This window comes from Phyllostomus hastatus, unplaced genomic scaffold (genome assembly GCF_019186645.2).
Source record: "Phyllostomus hastatus isolate PE091 unplaced genomic scaffold, TTU_PhHast_1.1 phas_contig_1, whole genome shotgun sequence".
NCBI classification, from domain to species: Eukaryota; Metazoa; Chordata; class Mammalia; order Chiroptera; family Phyllostomidae; genus Phyllostomus; species Phyllostomus hastatus.
Genome location: NW_025333498.1, coordinates 13447274 through 13467815, shown reverse-complemented (window position 1 = coordinate 13467815; position 20542 = coordinate 13447274). Strand labels below are relative to the sequence as shown.

The 20542-nt window shown below is 41.8% G+C and overlaps 1 protein-coding gene across 2 annotated transcripts; it reads right to left on the bottom strand.

The window, feature by feature from the left end:
• Positions 1-4488: 4488 nt before the first annotated feature.
• Positions 4489-19255, bottom strand: PRKRA (protein activator of interferon induced protein kinase EIF2AK2). Of its 2 annotated transcripts, none has more exons than XM_045860382.1 (8): positions 18947-19255; positions 18229-18398; positions 15071-15152; positions 12824-12902; positions 11679-11796; positions 10150-10244; positions 7336-7510; positions 4489-4972 (listed from the first exon to the last, which is right to left on the bottom strand). In XM_045860382.1, the coding sequence occupies exons 1-8, from the start codon at positions 19009-19011 to the stop codon at positions 4815-4817; spliced, it is 942 nt and encodes a 313-aa protein (XP_045716338.1). In that variant the 5' UTR covers positions 19012-19255; the 3' UTR covers positions 4489-4814. The 2 variants fall into 2 exon arrangements, with proteins under 2 accessions (XP_045716338.1, XP_045716388.1); XM_045860432.1 differs by having other exon boundaries at positions 18353-18398; positions 18947-19005.
• Between the last annotated feature and the right edge of the window lie 1287 nt (positions 19256-20542).

Sequence of the window (20542 nt, the reverse complement as noted above, 5' to 3'; positions counted from 1 at the left end):
TTTGCACTGGGCCCAACGAGTTAGGAGTTGGTCCTGCTGACAGCTGAGTGCTGCCTGCCCGCTGCGCTCCCTGTGGCTGGGGTGATGGGGCCTTCAGTCGGGTCCAGAGTGGGATCTGGCTGATGGACCACAGTGCCCCCTATAGCCTGCCCCCTGCATTGCTTGGCTCCACTCCTTTCCATAAGTTCTGGGACCCTGCTCCAGGACTCCAGCCTCTGTCCCTAAAGGAATCTTATAAGAAGAAAGTGGAATGAACTCCATTCCCCAACACTGAAACTGGTCTTGGGGCTACAACTGACAATCATCATCCTTCTCCTTTATTATCCGTTTTAAGTTTTCCTCACCCTTAGCTAGCACTTCTTCTGGTCTCAGTGACTTATCTGCTCCTTAGAGGTTCCGAGTCTCTGCCCCCGTGATCTCATAGGCTCATCATAGCTGCTGTACTTGTCACTTTACTATTAGAATTGGACAAGGAAGCACCAAGAGTCACCCACTCGGATTGTCTGGGCACCAACTACTCCTTCTCACTCCTACTGTGTAGCAGTAGCCGTACATCCCTTTATGACCAGATCGCTGATCCCTGCCAGGATGGTGCCTCCTCTCTTCGCCCACTAGGGTTCTTGGTGTAAGAAGCCTGAAGTACCCACACAGGAGATGTGGCTTGTAGTTCAATGACAAGTCTTGCAGGTCTGCTGGTGGAAGGGTCTCACCTTTGTGGAAACAGACCTCTAAATGGCAGGGCCCAGAACTATAAACAGGAAGCACAAACTCTCCACTGAGAATGATAGTAAACAGGCCATGCCTGCTTCCACTCCTTGATTCCGGGAGCTGTGTATTCTACCTGCTGAGAACACAGCACCATGTAAAGGCCATTAATGTGAAGTGTACACGTTATCTCGGAGAATAGCACCCTCTCTGGGTGCGACTTCAACAAGCTGTTCCATCACCCTATCAGGTCAGAAGCTTCTGAGTGATACAGTATTTGGGGAGCGTGTAGGCACTCTCACGCCTCCTTTGCTCGAATGCAGGTCCCAAGTGGTCACAACACTCGGAAGCTCTCAGTGAGACTGGTAGATGCCCTGCAAACAAGAAAGGTGAATCGCCTGGAATTTGTGTCTAGATGAAACTGGATCAGCCTCGGTGAGTGGGAGCCCATCTTACTGGGCCCATTCACATCCTCCAACCCTGCCACAGTGGCCGTCCTGATGCCAGATGCTGGATGATGTCAGCTGACCGAGTCATTTTGTCAGCTTTGTGGCTCGGGGCCTCTTCCATCGGGGATACTTCATGGTATGGCTCAACAAACAATAGGAAGCTCTTCACACTTTGTGCCCATCCACAAACCTTTACCTCAGATCTCCTTGTTCCCAATCTTCCAGTCTATTTCTTTTCACATTCCTGACCATCTGGCCACGGAGTTACCACTGCCCAAGTATATCTGACCTTGAGCCACTCCCCACCTAAGTGGATGGCAAGGTGTCCTGCCTGAAACTGCCTTTTGGGAAAATTTCCCCTCATCAGTCTTTCAAGACCACCTCTGAGAAGGGCTGATGTACAGCCATCATTTACTTTGTTTGCACCATGTACTGACCTTAGCCATCCATGTGTTGAGTTCAGGCATTTCCCCCTTCCATCACCTGTCCACACAGGATCAGCGGCAACAGGTGTGAACTGAGGGAAAGGCTCTGGTGTAACAGTGGGAGATGGCATGGGAGTCTGCGCTGCCTGCTTATGTAGCATGCGGTGCCCTTGGGCCGTATTTGTGTTTGGTCCCAAATGTATCTTCTGTCTTACAACAGATTACTCACATGACTCTACCCACCCTCATCCCTTGGTGAGGCTGGGAGAACCCAGCTCCCAGTCAGTGGTTTTGGCTACACGACCACCGAGCATTCCGTCATCACCAGGCACTACATCTCTACCAGGGTCCAGCAGTACATCGGAAGTCTTGTGTTGAGAGGTGCTTACTTCTCCTCTCTAGTTGCATGACCTCAGTCTGTTGGAGCAAACCCTCACTGTGGATTTTCTCACTGAAACTTGTCGTACACTCCCACAGCGTCCTTTCCTGCCACTGACACATCTAACAGGCATGCTTGTCCATTCAGCCTATTTGGGAAACTCGCCTAACCCGGTCAACAGGTGTGACCAATTAGATGGGTTAAGAGCCTTAACGAAGTGCTGCTGAAGAACACCCAACGGTGCAGCAACTCCTCAGGGTGGAGGGGGAACTGACAGAGGGGACGTTGGAACAGTGTCTTTAAGAACATGTGTTTCCTCCAGAGCCAGAAGCAGGACAGCACAGGCAGGAAGAATTTGTCTTCTGGGCACCTTATACTCAGGTCTCATTGTAGCAATATGTTTGAACTGTTTAGAACCAAATTATATTGTCCTTTTCCCCACTTGGACTTCATCCTTTTTTTTTTTAATGAAATCTGCCCCAATTTTCCCTCTTCAGTTAGCATTTTACTATACAGAGTCCAATGTCATCTCTTAGAGCAAGTTCATTGTGCCCTTTTTGTATTCATGAAAACCTAAGATCAGTCCAATCTTAATGACCTATAAGCTCTTGCTTATGCCTAAACTGCTAACATTCTTTGTATTCCTTCATCTCACCAAAAAGTACCTCATATTCAATTTGTCATAGATAGCTTTTAAAATGAAACTAAGTTAAATGCTCTTAGAGTTGTAAGTTTCATGCACTGATTTTCCTTTATTACGCAGTTTTATTATTGTCAAAGGATTCCCTTCAGGTATGATTTTGTTTCCTCAGACAGGAAAATATCTGTTACCCATTTCCTGCTGGATTAACACTTGAGATTGTCAAAACCCACAGTTGCTCTTGTTATCTGATGGGGGCGGGCCAGGAGCAGGTCTGCCTCAGGCCGGCCTGTAGTGTGTGGGCCCTTGACTTTGTGCAGGAAAAGATTTCCCACTAGCAGTCCAGGTGATTTGGAGAGGCGTGTATTAAGGCTGGGGACAGTGAAACAAAGGAAGCGCTGGGGGTAGAAGAAACAACAGGAGAGAGCTTAGGCTGTGCTCTGCCTTGGCTCCCTAGAACCATCATTGGAAAGAAGTGAGCCATGGCGGGGCTGCCGTCAGCTCCCTGGGGAGTGGGAGAAAAGGGGCCTTGGACACAGGCTCAGGGGATGAGCCCGGGTGAGCTGCCACTGCCCACTGTTCCCCTTGTTCCAAGTCTCCTGGGGACTCTTAAGAGTTTAGGAGAAAGTAAAAAATTCATGCCCCAGAAAAGGCATGGGTGTGCTCCAGAGCGCCTGCACTGGTATCCTCTGTGTTGACGGTTTTTCTTTCTTGTGCAGGTGAGAATCTCAGGGAAGGGTTTCAGCTGAATATTGATCAGTTTTCCAGGTGTGTTTCTTTAATATACTGATGCATCAAAATGAGCACATAGGGGTTTGGGATTGTTCTTTGGTCTGCTTTACTGTTTTACTTTTACCTTGGGTCTGTCTGTCTCTAATTGGGTTGTCATTCTTTCCCAAGTTCATCCTCCTCCAGTTTGGCTGGCACAGATGGCATCAACTGGGGCTCCATTTCCCAGGCCAGGCCGATTTAAGCTGTGTGCTCTCTGGTCAGGCAGGAGAGGTATAAACCATTTGCTCGTGTCCTTGGTTAGGGAAGGACAGGTCTTGTGATTCACTAGCTGCCCATAAGTTGTTCAAATTGTTTGGCCTTGTTTAGTAATCTTGTATCAGTTTCCCCATTCCACTTGCCCAGGAATTCCCCCAGCTTCTTCCTCTCCTGCCTCACTTCAACCACTCTTCCTCTCTGAGGCCTTCTCCGGGCTCTGAACAGGGCAGGGGCTGCCACCTGTCCACAAAGGCTGCGCTATCAGCTGGTGCTGACCGACGGCAGACTGGAGGGGTTACTATATACAGGCTGACACGTCAAAACACAAAATTAAATCATGACATTTACTTCCCAAACTTTTAATCTCTCATTGCTTTGTTTGAAATATTTTCTTGTAACTGAATTGAGTATGAATTGAGTACACTGAAAAGTGTTTTTTTCTGTAATTTTACTAATGCCTTTTCAACTACAGTACCAGTTCACTGATGAATGGTTACGTCAAAAGAAGACAACATAGCACATGCTTAGAGGAAATATGGAAGTGAGTCACACGTATGTATTTGTCCATTTCTGCTCAGGCCACAGGATTTTTGACTTTCCTAAGGAAACCAGGGATATGTAAGTAACAAAAGAGCCACATTATAGCACTACTCACAAGAACCGCTAAAAAGAACAGAGCACAGGCAAGTCAGAAACCCTTCAATAAAAGGCCAGGAACCCATCCCAACAGCAGCTCTTCATCACACGGATTCAGACACACAGCAGAGCAGCCCTGCCCCTGATGTTTAACCACCACATTCAGCAAGAGCCCCTCGCCTGCCCCTCAGCGCTCTAACCCTCAGGGGCTTCCTTCGAACTCCCTTTTTGAAGCCTTGCACAGAGAGGTTAAGCACCAGTAAGAAAGACTGTTGTCAGCAGTTTTATTTCATCATCTTCATCATCATCAATACACATGCAGTTTCTTCCTTCTGTGTACATGACATTGTCAAATGGGTGCTACACTCTGCCTATGGTACAAAGTTTATAAATACGATATACCAATACAAAGTTGAAGCCATTAAAAAGAGTTTAATAACAACTAGCAGATACTTAAATCTGTAGTGTCGATGGAATCTATGAAAGAGATTTAGAAACAACAAACAAACTCAAACATTAAACATTTTACTTGGGAAGGGGTGAAAGAGGAACTTTTTATGTGCCACTGAAGGGTTTTCTAAGTTGCTCCAAGTTTACTTTCTTTCTGCTATTATCTTTAAATACTGCAAAGCATTGTGAGCGGCATCACTCTGTGCGTTGCCGCAGGAGATCCCAGAGCCGTGACAGACGGTGATGGGGCTGGTGGACAGTTCGGCGAGACACTGATACTGGCCGTTGGCACTCAGTTCTTCTGTAACGACATATTCAAACACGACGGTTAATAAGTGCATATAAAGGAGACCCTTTGTATAAACAATAGTTTTTATCATTGTTTTTCTCTGTAAGCACACATGGTAGACTACTTCACTTAATCATCATCTTTGTTACTCGTGTACAAACCAAAAACAAAGCACAGCTGCTCGGCTGCGGCAGTTCTCAAACGCAGATGTGCTTCATGATCCTCAGAGGGAGCTGTACAGGAATACAGGTGTCCGGCCCTCGCTCCAGCCTGCCCAACCAGAATTGCAGGGGTGAGGGCTAAAAATGCCAGATTCTTGCATTATTTTTTTTTAAGCTCCTAAGTCAATTCTAATGTGGCTAGTTGGACAGTGTTGGAAAATTACTGAACCATAGCAACTTTTTAAAAAGGGAAAAGAACCACTGGAGAGAGGACTAGGGAGACTGTATTTTTCATTATGATGTATAGGGTTATTTTCAGTGCCCATGTGAACTAGGCAATACATGGTTCAGGGCAAGACCTCCCTTGTGCCTTCATGTTCTTTGGTTATAATCTGTGCAAAGAGTCCAGTTCCATCCTATACATGGGTCCAGGGGTGTCCAACCTTTTGGCGTCTCTGGGCCACACTGGAAGAAGAGCTGTGGTGGGGCACACATTAAATACATTATGACACATAATCACAACAAAAATCTCAAAATGTTTTAAGTAGATTTATGATGATGTGTTGGACTGCAGGCTGGACACCCCGAGGGGTGTTTTAAAAACAATACCTAAACCCAGGAAACAAATGTTCTCAACTGATGAATCATTCTTACTAATAATCATTAAATAAGTCCTGGCTGGTGTGGCTCAGTGGATTGAGTGCTGGTCTGAGAACCAAAGAGTCGTTGGTTCAATTCCCAGTCAGAGCACATGCCTGGGTTGCAGGCCAGGTCCCCAGTGGGGGGTGCTTGAAAGGCAGCCACACACTGATGTTTCTCTCCCTCTTTTTCTCCCTCCCTTCCCCTCTTTAAAAATAAATAAAATCTTTTTTAAAAAAGTTAACTTATAAAAAAGATAAATAAGAGAAGAAGTAGAAATACATGAGAAATAATTTGTTTAAAGTGGTCGTTATTAAATGTTATTTCAGTTAGTCAATATAGTGGAAAATGTCCAGATACAATGGGATTATTTAATGCCTGAAGAGACTTTCTAGTTCTAACAGTTAGGTTCTTTTACTTGTTTTAATTGAGATCAAGTTCACACAACATAAAATTAACCATTTTTAAAGCGAACTATTTGATGGCATTTAGTACATTCACCACCATCCTCATCTAGTTATGAAACATCTTCATCATTTCATCACCTCATGAGGAAACACCACACCTGTATAGCAGCTGCTCCCAACCTGCCTGCCCCATCAGCCACCTTTCCTGACCATCTGTCTATACTATATTCCCGGGTTTGGCCTCATTCTCGATATATTGAGACATTGCACTTGACCCCATCATTTGATCCTAAAGCAGCAGAGAAAATAAGTTGTTCTTTCAATCCCTGAACACCCTACTTTCCCAGTTCTGGTAGCTCTGACAAGCTAGGTCCTCACAGTTCACTGAGGCTGGAAAAGGGATATCAAATTCTTCCTTTATTATACTGATGTGGAATCCAGACAATAAATGCATGTATATGCACATTAGCTAGTTTTATAAATTAAATTAAAAGAAAATCCAAACAGACAAATATGGAAAGACTGGAAAGCTAGTCAATCTAAATGATCAAGGGCTAGAGAAAACAGAGAAGATGATAGCTGGGATGGGATAGAGCTATTAATTAACTTGCCCCCATTTATCTCCCAGAATTGGCGTATAGTGACAGAGCAGGGACAGAGGTCTGGTCCCCCCAAACTTGCTACTTTTTCTAGAAACTTGGGAGTCTTTTTATCTGTCAACCTTCCCATCAGGGCTAGTTTAATAGGCAGTGTTCCTGCAGTTACTCTTCCCCTGTGCGCTCCACCACTGACTCGCTATGTGACCTCAGATAAATTTCTGAACCTGTCTGTGGCTTACTTTCTTCACTGATACACAGGACCCACCTCACAGGGTTAGTTTGAAGATTCAATCAGTTATTATGTAACGTCCTTAGAACAGTGTCTGACACAGAGTAAAACTATAAATCTTAGCTATTATTATTTTTATTATTATAACTGTAGACATGTTAGCTATTGCTAACATTATTTATAAGAATGGAACATATCAATGATATATATTACTGCTGTGGTAAGTATATATAGTTAGAATCTCTGACCAGTGAAATCAATTATAATAGAAGTTTTTGTTTCTCAAACATATTTTTAAAAGAAACATATTTTGGGATAGACAAAAAACAAAACCTCTTACCTATATCCAAATATGTTATATTAAAACCTTGTTCCTTGGCAATTTCACTAAGCAGCTGGATGTAATCTGTATTTGGAATACTGAGGAGGCTTCTTTTCAGTTGGTTTATCTTCTCACCAGGAGAATTCCTCAAGGAATGCCAAGTACATCCTAAAGAATGTCCCACTACATTTGTCTGAAAAACAGAGGTGAAGATTAAGACTCTTAACTGGGACTGGTTTCCCAACTATAATTAAAAAAAAAAGTACTTAGAAGGGTTTATAAAGCATGTTTAAATGAACGCTATTTGGTTAACTTTCTTTTAAACTAGACAATAACAAGTGCACATACTTAACAAATACCATGATGCTAAGAAAAAAGAAGCACCTGCAATAACATGCTGGAAATATTTAAAAATACTCTTGGATAGTACGGATGTTTTGTGTTCACATTTTCTGACAGTCGCATTAAGACACAGTATTTGAGAGCACTATAGACGAATCTGCAACCTGCATGACCAGCACAGCGATCTATGGATTAAAATATAAAGCAATTTTCCTATCTTTATGATTTCTTATATTAAATACCAATCATTATAACCAAAAGCTGTGAAGCAGAAAACGAAGAAACTGTAGAAAAGGTGAAATGAACAAGTTATTTGAATGAACAGCAGGACGCCAAAAAGTTCTTCTCAGACTTAGACCTCAGAACCCAAGTGAGCTTATGTTTTCCCTTCTCCTTTTTTATTCTCCCTTAACCTTCCCTTTTTACCTGTGTTCAGAAGGTTTTACATTCCCATGTTAGTATATGGTTTTCAGATTGTTTTCCTATACTACGCCACTTAAAAAATCAAAACCAGCTACTCTCTGAAGTAGGGAAACTGACCCTAAGTCTCATTTATTAATGAACCCAGACAAGAGATAAATTTTCAAAAGATCAAAGGGATGGCCACAATACAAAACTGAGTAATCTGTAGAAGTTATTAAATAAATTTTATATTCCCTGACTAAACTTTAAACAAACCGTTTTTTAAAAAAGTCATAAGTTTATTCACATGCTTAAAAAAACATACAATAAGAACAAAGAACTAATGAAAAATAGACTCTTTTCCTTACCATCCCTTCCCCAGAGACATCAGTTCCACTCCCCAGAGGTACTTGCTGTTGAAACATTTCTTCACTACCCTCCCATGTGTCCTATGCACATTCAAGTACATGCACACATGCATATATACATAATCTTTTTAAACAAATATGACAGCTTCCTCTTCTGTATCTTATTTACTCTTCTTATCTCAGTGCACATATATGCACTATATTTACCAGCCTTCAACTAAGGGTTTTAGGCTGTTTCTGGTTTCTTGCTTTTAGTAACAAAGTTATAATAAAACTCCTTTGCACTTAAATGACTTTCTCTGTAGATTAATTTTTACAAGTAGAACTGCTGAGTCGAAGAATGAGCATGCTTTTAATTTTGACAAATACTTCCAAACTGATTTCTGAACCACTTTATCCTCCCATCAAATGTGTTGAAGGTGCTTTTCTTCTCAGACCTTCACCAACATCAGGTTTTATCAAACACTGTAGATTTTGTCAATCTAAAACATGAAATTAGTATATTGTTTACCTTGCATAATGAAGTTGAACATTTTTTTCTTCTATTAACTATTTGTATTTTTTCTACTTGGTTGTCTTCCAAATTAATTGCATCCTACATTTAGCTCATTGTCTGTTCTTCCTCAAATCTCACTCATTTTCTGTGCTCCCCACATGAAGAACGGTAGCACCATCCGGCCAGCTGCTAAGCTGAAGATGTTTATTTTCTCCTTTTTCCTTGCTCCCCATAACCAATCAACCACCATGCCCCCTTCACTTTAGTTTTCTGAATAACTGATAGACCTACCATTTTTACTGCCACTCCTTTCACTTAGGCCATCATTTCTCATCTGCTTTCTGTGACAGCATTCTAGCAGGTGTCTCTAATATTCATTACCTCTTCATAACACAGCCAAGTGATATCCCTTCTCATGTAAAATAAGATCCTGTCGTTTCAGATTAAAATTCTTTAACTTTGTACTACCCTCAGGATAAAAAGTTCAATCTCCTTAACATAGAAGTTTCTGCAAGATTTAATCCCTCTTTACCTTTCCACTGCAAGGTTTGAGACTCCCTACAGCCCTGCGCTCCAGCCATACCAACTCACGTAAGGTTCCCAGACCACATACGTTTCACTCCTGCTCTTTCTTCTCCCTGGAATTCTTTCTCCCTACTCTCCTCCTACAGGTCTTGACTCAGATGGTAAGTATTTTCCCCAGGAAGCTTTCCCCCACCTCCCCGTCTTAATTGGATGCCTTCTCCTGTGTTCCTACCGAAGCCTCTGTCAGGACCAGGCTGTAGGGTCCTCCTCTCTCTTTCAGCAGGCTAAAGCTCCTTAAGAGCAGAAACTGTCTTATTCACTGTATGCTAGTACCCAGCACAAAGCCTGGCACAGAGTGTGAGTTCACTAAAAATGTTTGCTGAATGGCTAAATGAATGAATAAACAAAGGGATGGAAAGCCCTGTCAATTTGAAGGCAAAAATAGCTCTGCAGGCCTATTTTCTTTAGATCCCATAGTACTCTCGATTTTACTGTGTCTCCAAAGCTCTCTAATCTGGTCACCTTGTAACCCTGGCCCACATATAGCAAACAGATTAAACTAGGTAGTGTGTAACTAAACAGTGAAGAGATTTTCAAAAACTGCAACTCTGAAGTATCTATACAAGAAATCTAGGAAAGTTTCCCATAGCAAGAGATGCTTAATCACATCAACATCATAGTTGTATGATCTTTACTCACTAAAGAAATGTGGTTCTCTGGAGAAATATTACTGAATTTAGCAAGAAATTTCTCAGCAGCATTTCTCTTGGCTTGTTTTTTTGATGCCCCCTTTCCTAAATAAAAAGAAATGGGAGGTTTAGAAATGTGTCCATAGAGAATGGTCAAATGTATATTGCATTTAATCAGAGAAAACCTCCTAATTTTTACATACTACTCTATTTTCTACTGACTGACATCTTTGCTTGCTGTGATTCATATAGCTATTAATTCTTACATTTTTAAAGGCATTTCTTTTAACAATTTATCTTTAATAGTCACATTTTCTGTTTTAACAGTTACATTTCCTTACATCTAGTTTTAATTATATTTGCTTTAATTCTAATATTCAAATTTATCAAGGTATATTTGAATGACAACTTTTTTCCTCTCAATGTTTATTTCCTGCTTGTAATTTCCTATAAAGTGACAATTAGGTGGAATTTCTCTAACTTGAATACAGAGATACTGAATTTGAAAGATACTATATATTCCACCTCCTTCCATGCATCTCTTAGATTTGAAAATTGAGGCCCAGAGGCATTAAGTAATTTGCTAACTGGCAAACCAAGGATTGTATCAAGAACAGAAGTTGAGGTTCCCATACTACCTCGACCTCTCGATGGCAAAAAGCAGCTTATTAGTAGAAATTAACATGTAGTCAAGGTAAAATTCTCTTTCAAGTCACTTTAAAAATGATAGAAACATATTTAAAAAGTTAAAATAGGAATCCTCACTAGTACTTTATTAAGTGAACTTTTAAAAAAATTCTCACCCAAGGACATTTTTTCCATTGCTTTTAGAGAGAGGGAGGGAGGGAGGGATGAAGAGAGAGAAACATCGTTGCAAGAGAGAAGCATTGATTGGTTGCCTTCCCATATGCAAATGGACTAGGGATTGAACCTGTAAACCAGGTATATGGCCCATCTGGGAACCACACCAGAGACCTCCTGGTTCTGGGACAATGCTCCAACCAAGTGAGCTAGCTGCACTGCCTAGGACTTAAGTGACTTTTTCCCCCTCATAGTTTATGGCCTTCACAACATAGAAGTTGCTATAATTTGAAAGAATAATTTCTACTTTATTTTTATCTCACTGTCATGTGTTGTCATCTAGCATCTTATTAATCATCTTGTTTTCAAATGTAAACAAGAAGTTTTCTAGCCTTATCTCCTAGAATAGCTGCTGAAACGTCACCTGAGATTTTTTTTAAGTCACTAGTACTTCAGTGAGGACTGTTTAAAGAATTAATTACTTATTTCCATTATCGACTCATGATCTTTAAAAATGTCAAATTAAGAAGTATAAGTATTCTTAAGTCAAATATTTATACTTAAAATTTTCCGTAAGAAGTTAGAGACAGTAGAACAGGGGTGTATCAATTTTTTCTCAACAGAAATATTTGAAAAGTTATCACAACAGAAATTTCTATGAAATTTCTGAAAATACTTCAACATCTGAAAATACTTCAGATGTCTTTAATTGTATAAGGGTAAAAAGATGTTAAGTACCAGTTTCCATAAATGACTCTAGCCTGCAAATTGTGGTATATTCTCTCTTATGAGCAGGTCCTCCCTCCTGGGAAAGGGTATATTCAGGAAGTCTCCAGCCATGATGAATAGCCAATTCCTAGAAAATTGAGATGAGGCTTTAGTAGTAATTTTTACTATGCAATGGTTTAATCACATAAATGACATTCTTTCATGATTCTGATCCCATTTCTATTTATGTGTTTAAAGGAATAATGATATTCTGCAATGGAAAAATTAGGGAAGATCTTATATTCACCATAGACATTCCTGCATTTTATAGCTTGTACTGAAGTAGTTTCCTGCTATGAATGGTTCTTCCATTAAGCCACAGTGAGCTGATGTCACAGGGTTCAAATAGGAAGACAAGGTACTATCACCCTCTTTGGAAACATCAGAGAGGCACTCTGTAAGTCTCAATGCCAGCAGTTCCTGTAGCCTCTCCTCTCCCAGCTAGACTTCCATACCATAGCTGGTGAACTACTGTATTTGATCAAAAGCAAAAGAGGAGTAGAGACAGCCAACAGATTTGAATGAGGTTGGGAAAAGAGGGGAAAAAGCTACAGAATAACTCATAGTGCAGGGAAGAGACAAAAGGACTGGCCAGATAACAGGGAGTGGAGCTGTGCAACAGAGCACATGGATAACCTGCAAGAAGAATATTCTGCAAGCACAAATTCGAAGCTGCATACACACACGTGTATATATTGGTAGAATAAGCAATAAACAGACTACTTCCTTATTCTTGAGTTAGGTTACCCAATATGGGTTCTTTAAAGTCTTTTGTCTCAACAGAATTAGAAAAAGGTAATCACAAGAGTGGCAAGAAATATTCTGAAAGTATGAAACACTCTAGCCATGTGCACTGAGGTCCTGTTGATCTCAAATGAGAATTCCACAAACCAAAGGCAGATACTGCATATGGAAGAAAATCCAGAACCTAAATAAGTAGGAAAATAGTGTTAAGTCAGCACTATACTATGTAATGGTCATAACTTGGAAAAGAAAGTATTACACAATCTTATCTTTAAAACATTAATACTTGTTTCAGCCTTCGATTTTTATCGGTTTATGACATCTTTGTTCAGTAGACAAAATGTTAAGTGTGGGAAAACTGTACAACTTACCTGTAATGACCCAATAGGATTAAGCTGGTTCTTTGGTTGCTTGGAAGGGTCAGGCATTAAGGGGTCAGGAACTGCAAAGCTAAACATTTTTTTAAAGTGTTATAAAACCAAGTAATTTCCTCCAAATTATTAAATATATGAAAAGCACTTTCTACTTCACTCACTACACTTTTGTTCTTGCTGTTCTTTCTACATGGAATGCCCTTCTCTCCACTTTTGCCATGAGAATCTGAACTGTCCATTGTTCCAGGTAATCTCAAATGCCACCTTCTAAAAAGCCTACCCTTTTAGCCCAATGGAATATAATTTCTTCCCCCTTTGAGCCACTATAACATTTGGTCGGACACTTTCTTAAGCAAACTATTTCAGAATCATTCATACACTCTTACAGACACATGAAATTTGACTACCCTTCACTGTAACTCTCCCGTTCCTATCGTAAAATCTTTGATGGTAGGGCCCATGTATTACTTACCTCATAAGCCTGATAGTACTTTGTGTATAATTGATGATACATAAAATGTATTTAAATAAAGCATGCTACTGTTCCAACTACATAAAAAGGAAAGACTAATAAAATTAGTCAGGAAATTTAGCCCGTGAATAATACAAATCATAAATGCAGTTTTTTTTCATTTAGATAGCCATGGAAGAAAAATCTGTTTGATGTATCACCTGTTCTATGCCAGGATAATCCTTCTAAGATTTACATGCATTCTATATACAATAGATGGCCTGCACGAATCTGGTTTCAGCATGTAAGGACTGTGATAAAAAAAAAAAAGAACAATTTCTTCTAAGTAGTTTAAAACACTAGTTACTAGGGCAATGGGTGTCTGACACTGAATAGGCTACATTCTAAGGCTACTATCACCTAGGCAACTGAAGAATCATTTCTTCCATGACAAATTAGATTCAGTTATTGCCACTCTCTCAAGTTTCTTTTCTACCAGAATTTCAAACTTTATACCAGCTGATGAGATACACATTTACTTACAATGCTGCATGCCTAAGCTACCCAAATAATTGTGCTAGAGAAGTGAGAAAGTCTGTGTATTAAATCAGTCCACTTGAGACCTCATTACAGCTTAGTAATAATTCCCACGTCATCCATCAAGTAGCACAAATACACAGGGTGTGGCAAAAGTAGGTTTACAGTTTCTCGTGTGGAAAACAATACAAATTAATAAAGAGTAATACAAAAGTAAACTGTGTTTTGTGTACCCACAACTGTAAACCTACTTTTGCCCCACCCTGTAAAGTGTTATCCCTTTTTTTGCTGACAAAGTGAGTGCCCATGGGCAAGAAGCACATACATGACCATCACTAGCAAGGGGGAGATCCAATACCTGCCATTCCATTCAGCATATGTAAAAAGCTGGCATAGATCAATTGTACTGTATGGCCCTAGAGAACTGAGAACCATTGTATGAAACCCAAGGCTTACACTGGTTAGTTCCATACTATCCAAATGGTTACAAGAACTTAGAAAAAGGGAGCAGCGCTGCATATGAACCTAAATACATCCCTAAGTTAAAAGTTTTGCTATGGCTGGGAAACAAAAAACCCATCCTAAAATCCCATGGGCTTCTGCTGTCAGCTGTGAACAGAAATGCCAAATTGTACTCCAAATATATCTGAGTGCATGCAGAGAAGCAACTGAAGATGCACGAGATTCCAGGAGGCACCCTTTAGAGGCCAAAGAACACCACTTTATGACACAGGAGGTACTCTAGGACCAGTACTCTTTCCAAAAGCACCTAAAGGGATAACAAATTTATTTCAGAAAGATATGTCCAAATTAATACCCCATTTAATATCCTCTTGCATTTGGCATACATTCTACAATAAAAAGAAATTTTTTTGTCTCCTTCCAAATCGGAATTCCTGAAAGAGTGCTCTTAGCTGATCTTTTCCCGCCTCACACCTTGCTTTCCTCAGCATAGAAATAATCAGTCTCGATACACTAAGACATTGGCCAGAAAACCTCTGGTTTTCTACTATTGCACCCCATCTGGGAAAAAAAGCCTAGCTCAAGAGAGCCTTCATTTAAGTGTTAATTGCTAGGTTTAATTGCTTAAGTATAAGGTTGTCTTTAATGGGTGATAGGTTTTCATAAGGAGTAAGATTTTAGAGCTAGATACTAAAAACTGTTTGCTGTGCTGCTTTTGCAAGCGTGTTCAAACTTTTAATCTTACCTCAACCATGATATTTTTGAGCTGTAGAATACAAAGAAATTTAGCTCACCAAATACTTGCATTGGCTTTCAAAATGTTTATGGCAGCCTCTGCAGCTCTATGTTTTGCCAGCTTCTTACTTGTACCTTCACCTGAATTAAGGTTAACAACAACAAAATACATACTGTGAAAATGTGAGGCTTGCAGAGGTGTTTTCATAATACAAAACAAAGTCACCACAGGTTTTACATATACACACTAGGTAATAAAAACATACTACAAATATGCTATAATAAAATATTCACCACATGAAATACATTTAAAAACCCATGACTTTAAAAGTTCTATGCATACCTGAATTAAAAATCTACATTATGTCTACATTATAAGTTTATTACATAAAATGGTAATAAAGTAAACCATGTCATACTTTCTGAAGAAATGCAACTTAGTATTTTACTCTTCCCCTATTTACAGAGAGAAATTCTTCTGTAGCCAGAAGTTTCCTTTATGGGAGCCACTTACACAAAATGTGCACAATTTTATTCTAACAGCCTGTCCTACACGGGATTAAACTTCTTGACTGGCTACAGTCACGTCTATTTATTGGGTTCAGTGTGGGAAGAATTATATAGGGAAGAAGGGGAGAGCTTATATGTCTTCCATACAATCTGTATCCCTCAATTGGGTAGCCAAGGGGGTGGCAGGGGATAGGCCTGACTAATCACTAACACTGATGCCTAATTTCAGTAAGTAATCACACCTAGTAAATGGTAAATTCAATCTTTTTCCTTCTGTGTTCAAACTAGGTGTTGAGAACCCTTTGAAAGTGGTATCAGAATACTTACGTCCATTTCACTGGTGGAGGAAAGAAAGGAGACAGGGCATAAATTTCAAGTGTGACCCTTAAGGGTCAGAAGATACACACACTCATTTATCCACTACCAGAGGTATTAGAGATACAGTAGAGAACTAAATGGAGTCCCTACCTTTGAAGAGCAGAGACCCTACTGTGGAATTTATTCTGTAAAGAGGTGTCTGAAATCTGGATTGGTACCTGTGACGACAGGCCTAAGTACAGGCTGCAGGGGCGCACACAAAAGGGGCAGCTCCCTCACTCTTAGTAAGAATTCAGAAAGGCTTCATGAAGGAAGGGATACCTAAGTGAAGGCTTGAAAATTGAGTAAAAGCTAGTGATGTGAAGAAAGCTAGGGGTTAAGAACAATCTAGGCAGGGAAGAGGCAAAGTCTCAAAGGTAAAGAGCACACTGATGTTCTCAAGAGTATATCACATAGTTGGGTACCACAAGAGCTTGAAGGAAGAAATTTTGAGATAAAAGGCTAGAGTTGGAGGGTAGGAGGAGAAGTCAGAGAACAGACTCCTAAATTTGTGCTTCTCAAACTCTAATGGGCATAGGAAGTACCCAGGAATTTTGTTAAAATGCAGACTCTGGTCCAATACGTCTGGCAAGTGTCCAGGCGATATCAATGCTGCTGTTGATTGCATTTGGAACAGCAAAATTCTCGGTCATGTTAGCAAATCTGTATTTATCCCAGAGGGCTATGGGGACACTAATGGGTGGATTTAACAAGTGGAAGTACATGAACAGACTTTAATTCCAGAAAGAACACTCTGGTTGTTGTGTGGAGAATGGACACAAGACTAGAAACTGAAAGAACAGCTACAGGACTGTAGCCATAATCCAAATAGAAGATGACAGTGGCCTAATCAGTAGCAATGGGAAGAGGAGAGAAGCAGACAGATGCAAGATATTTAGGAAGATTTGGTGATAGATTGGACAGGAGTCAGAGGGAGGGGAATGAGTCAAGGAGATGAGACCCAAATTTCTACTATGAACCAAAGGGGATGGTGGTGCTTCTACTGAGGTAGGGAAAGCAGGGGGAATTTGAGAGTGAAGGTGGATTCAGTTTGAGTCAATGAGAGACTGAGGTGTCTTTAGGCCATCCAACCAGAAATATCCAGACAAAACAGGCTGATACTCGATTCTGTAACTGGACCTGGGTTGAAGAAAGAGACATTTCAGAATTATCAGCCTTTAGATAGTATTTGAAGCTACGGAGCAGATAGGCTTATACAGGAAGATAAGGCAGTGTATGAAGAGTATGGGGCCTGGGCAGAATGGTTGCCATAGGTTGTTGATCTCTGGTCTATAACACATTGAAGGGGTAAAGACCACTTTTTCTGAAATTTTAACATAATATTTAAAAATAGACTAGGTAAAGCAAGTTATGCATTGTTGATTCTATGGTTCATATGATACCTCCAATTCACCAGCCTCACACAGACAAACTTTAAAAGTGTCTTAAAGTGGCTTCAATGATAATGGCAGACTTGAGATTTTCAGGAACACAAGTGATGCCTTCAGATTACCAGATGGTAGAACTTCAGCCTTCCTGCTGAATTTTTTTCTTGCACTTCTTCCAAATTAAATTTACTATTCAATATTTTTTCAATATTTACTATTCAATATTCAATACTATTCAATTGTTTGCAATTAAATAGATGCAGAAGAAATAAAGTGTCCACCTTTACAAATGGGCAGCCTCAGTTATAATTTGCTCAAACTCACAGACCATAATAATGTGAGTTTGAGCTCTGAAACATCATTGCCATTGGATCTTGGGCATGTTACTTATCTCCATGAGCCTACTTCCCCATGTATCAAATGAAGAGATAAGAGCTTATTAAAACATCTGTACAGTGTCAGGAACTAGAAGTTGCTATGCAATCAATATAGAGTATTTGAGCCTTTTGCCTTCCTCATTTTGCTTGGCTATGGGATCGAATGTGGTACAATGAGCCCAAAGTGCCAAATGAGTCCATACGGAAAGGTGAGAGGCTCAGAAAATTCTAGGGTCATGCCCCCTGGCATCTGTTATAAACTATGAAACTATAAAACTTGACAGCACCTACTGATCCAGCTACGGCTGCTCCAAGAACCTTTCCTGATTCTCCCTAATTCTTGGGAGAAGAACCCTAGGAGGATCCTAGGATGTTTCTGAGTTTCTCTTGGTATCTGGGAAAGAGAAAATTAGGGAGAGAATCAGATGAAATTGTAAAATCCCAATGGCCTGAGATGAGAGGTGCTTCAAGAACCTGCTTCTCACAACTGCCTTGAGTAAGAAAGGCACTTGTCCAACTGATAAGCAATACCAAGTCTGGACCGCCAACCCGCATGGTCGTCGGGGGTTAACTGTGCATACAGACCTGTGCAGGTTATGTCACCAACGGTTACTCTGAAGGTGAAAGTGGGCACGTGTATTTGCATATCGGATCTTTCACATTCATAAACAGGGACGTTCTTGGTCTTCATGCCGTATTCGTGTAATACCTGAATCGGTGTTTTCCCTGGTTTAGCTGTAATCATCTTCCCCAAACTGCCAAGAGAAAAAGGTGTGGTTTGCATGCCAAAGCGGGGAGGGAAGCAGAAGCCTACCAAGGCTAGTTCTGACCATCACCAACAGTGACGCGAGAGGCGCCAAAGCTCCCTCCGGCTGCCAGAGCTGGCAAGGTGCTCCATCTGCCGGCCCCACTGCGGCGGGCACAGAGCAGGGGGATGCAGAGTGAGGAACGTCTTTAGGGAGGTAACTTGAATGAGGGTAGAGCCGATTCGCTGGGGAACAGAAGTGCCGCAGCCTCTCAGGACTAACCCACAAATCCCAAACCCCGGGAGGCCGCGAACCACCTCCACCCACTCTACATGCTAAGGAAGGATGCAAGAGGGGCGGGGCCGGGCCGCAGACCTCGGCCCGCGCGCTGCCAAGAGGGAGGGGCCGAATGCCAGCCAGACTGCCCGTAGCCGTGAGGGGCCCGAGCATCAGAAGGGGCTTTACCCACAATGCTGCTGGAGAGCCGGGTGGTCCGCCCCCGCCTCCCCAGCATTCCGCCCCCCCTCCACTTGCGGCCCGACCGCCCGTGCGCTGACCTGAAGGTCCCGCTGTCCTCGCGCTCCAGCGGCGGGGCCACGGCCCGATGCCGGCTTTGGGACATGGTGAGAAGGGAGGGCTCGGCGGGAGGAAGAGCGGCGGGAATCAACGTCCTCGCTCTTTGGGTCGACGATCCCTGAGAGAAGTGTTCCAGAGCCGCCGCCTCTTCCTCCCCAACTCTCTTCCTCTCTTCCTCCGACCCCCTCCCTCAATGCTCCCCTCCGGCGTCCCTCTTGCAAAGGGGACAAGGGGACGGGTGGGGGCGGAGGCGGGGCCTCCGTGCGGCAACGCCGGTCCGGGTTCCCGGCCACACCTCCTTGCTGGCCGGGTTCCCGGCCCTTCTCCAATCCTGGCCCCGCCCACCGGCTCCCAATCTCCTCAGCGCCCGGCCCTGCCCCTTTTCCTCCAAATCCCACCCCCTCTCCCAACCCAAGCGCTACCCACCGTGCGGTTTTGGGGTTTCTGTGCATCCAGTCCTCCGGCCTCATCAAGGCCACAGTTCTGTGTCCTTGGAAGGGGCCCGTTTCCTGCCCGGGGAGGCTTGTCGGGTGGCAAACCTCACAGAGTCTGTAGGGCTTGAAGCTCAGCCTTTCGTGTTTTTTTTTTTTTCTTTTTTGCGTGGGGGAAGGATGAGGGCTGCGTCGCTTTAAGAAAAAGATTTCAAAATTCCAAATGCAAATAGAGAGCATTCCTGGGGTTGGCTCCGACACTGGAGACGTGGTATATCAGTCTCTGATGGCTGCGGTGGGCTCTTCCCTCGGAGTCCAGCCTTTAGGACATTGCGGGACGTCCAGAGACAATCCCCACCATCTCTGTTGCCTCATGGGCTTCATTGTCTATTATAATAGGCTTTCGTCGCGAGATAAATGCTGGGTCTGCAGATCCCAGCAAAGCCCTTTAGGTGTAAAAGAAGGCTTTTCTGTGGACCGGATTTCAGTTAAATACTGTTTCTGCACACCTGTGGTGTTCTTTGTAATGGCGTTTGGGATGTGTGGGATGCACCACCTTTGGCAGGGCTCAGACAGCGACATTGGATGCCGAATCGCTTCTCTAGGAGTTTGCCAGCCACTTGCAGAAATGACTCCATGTGCTTTCCCGGTGTTCTGGAAAATTCCTTTGAACAATAATATTCGCAGAAGGGACATTATTAAAAACTGATCTTTGGGGGTCCTTGCAAGCCCTGGATATTTGAAAGCAAATATTAAAAAAGTGTCCAGAATCTAATCAAATTGATTTGTATTATTTGAGGCTTGAATTAAACCCATTCTTTCTTCCTCCCCCTACCGTCATATATGTATGTGTATTGATTACTGTCCACTAATGTTCTGTTTTAATGAGTATCTTGTGAATACTACATAGCTACTATTTCAAAATACAGGGTCCAGCAGAAAGTAAGGCCTGTTTGAGTGTGGTTGTAGGGTAATAATATGGATGTAATAATTTATAGTTTTAATTTGTCATTTCACCTAAAATGTCATATGGTGTGCTTGAGTGTGATACTGTTATGCTACAGAATTACAGGTTTATGATTTTGTTATAAAAAAGGGGTGTTATTTGTGACGGGCTCTGTATATTAACATCTACATAACTATGGC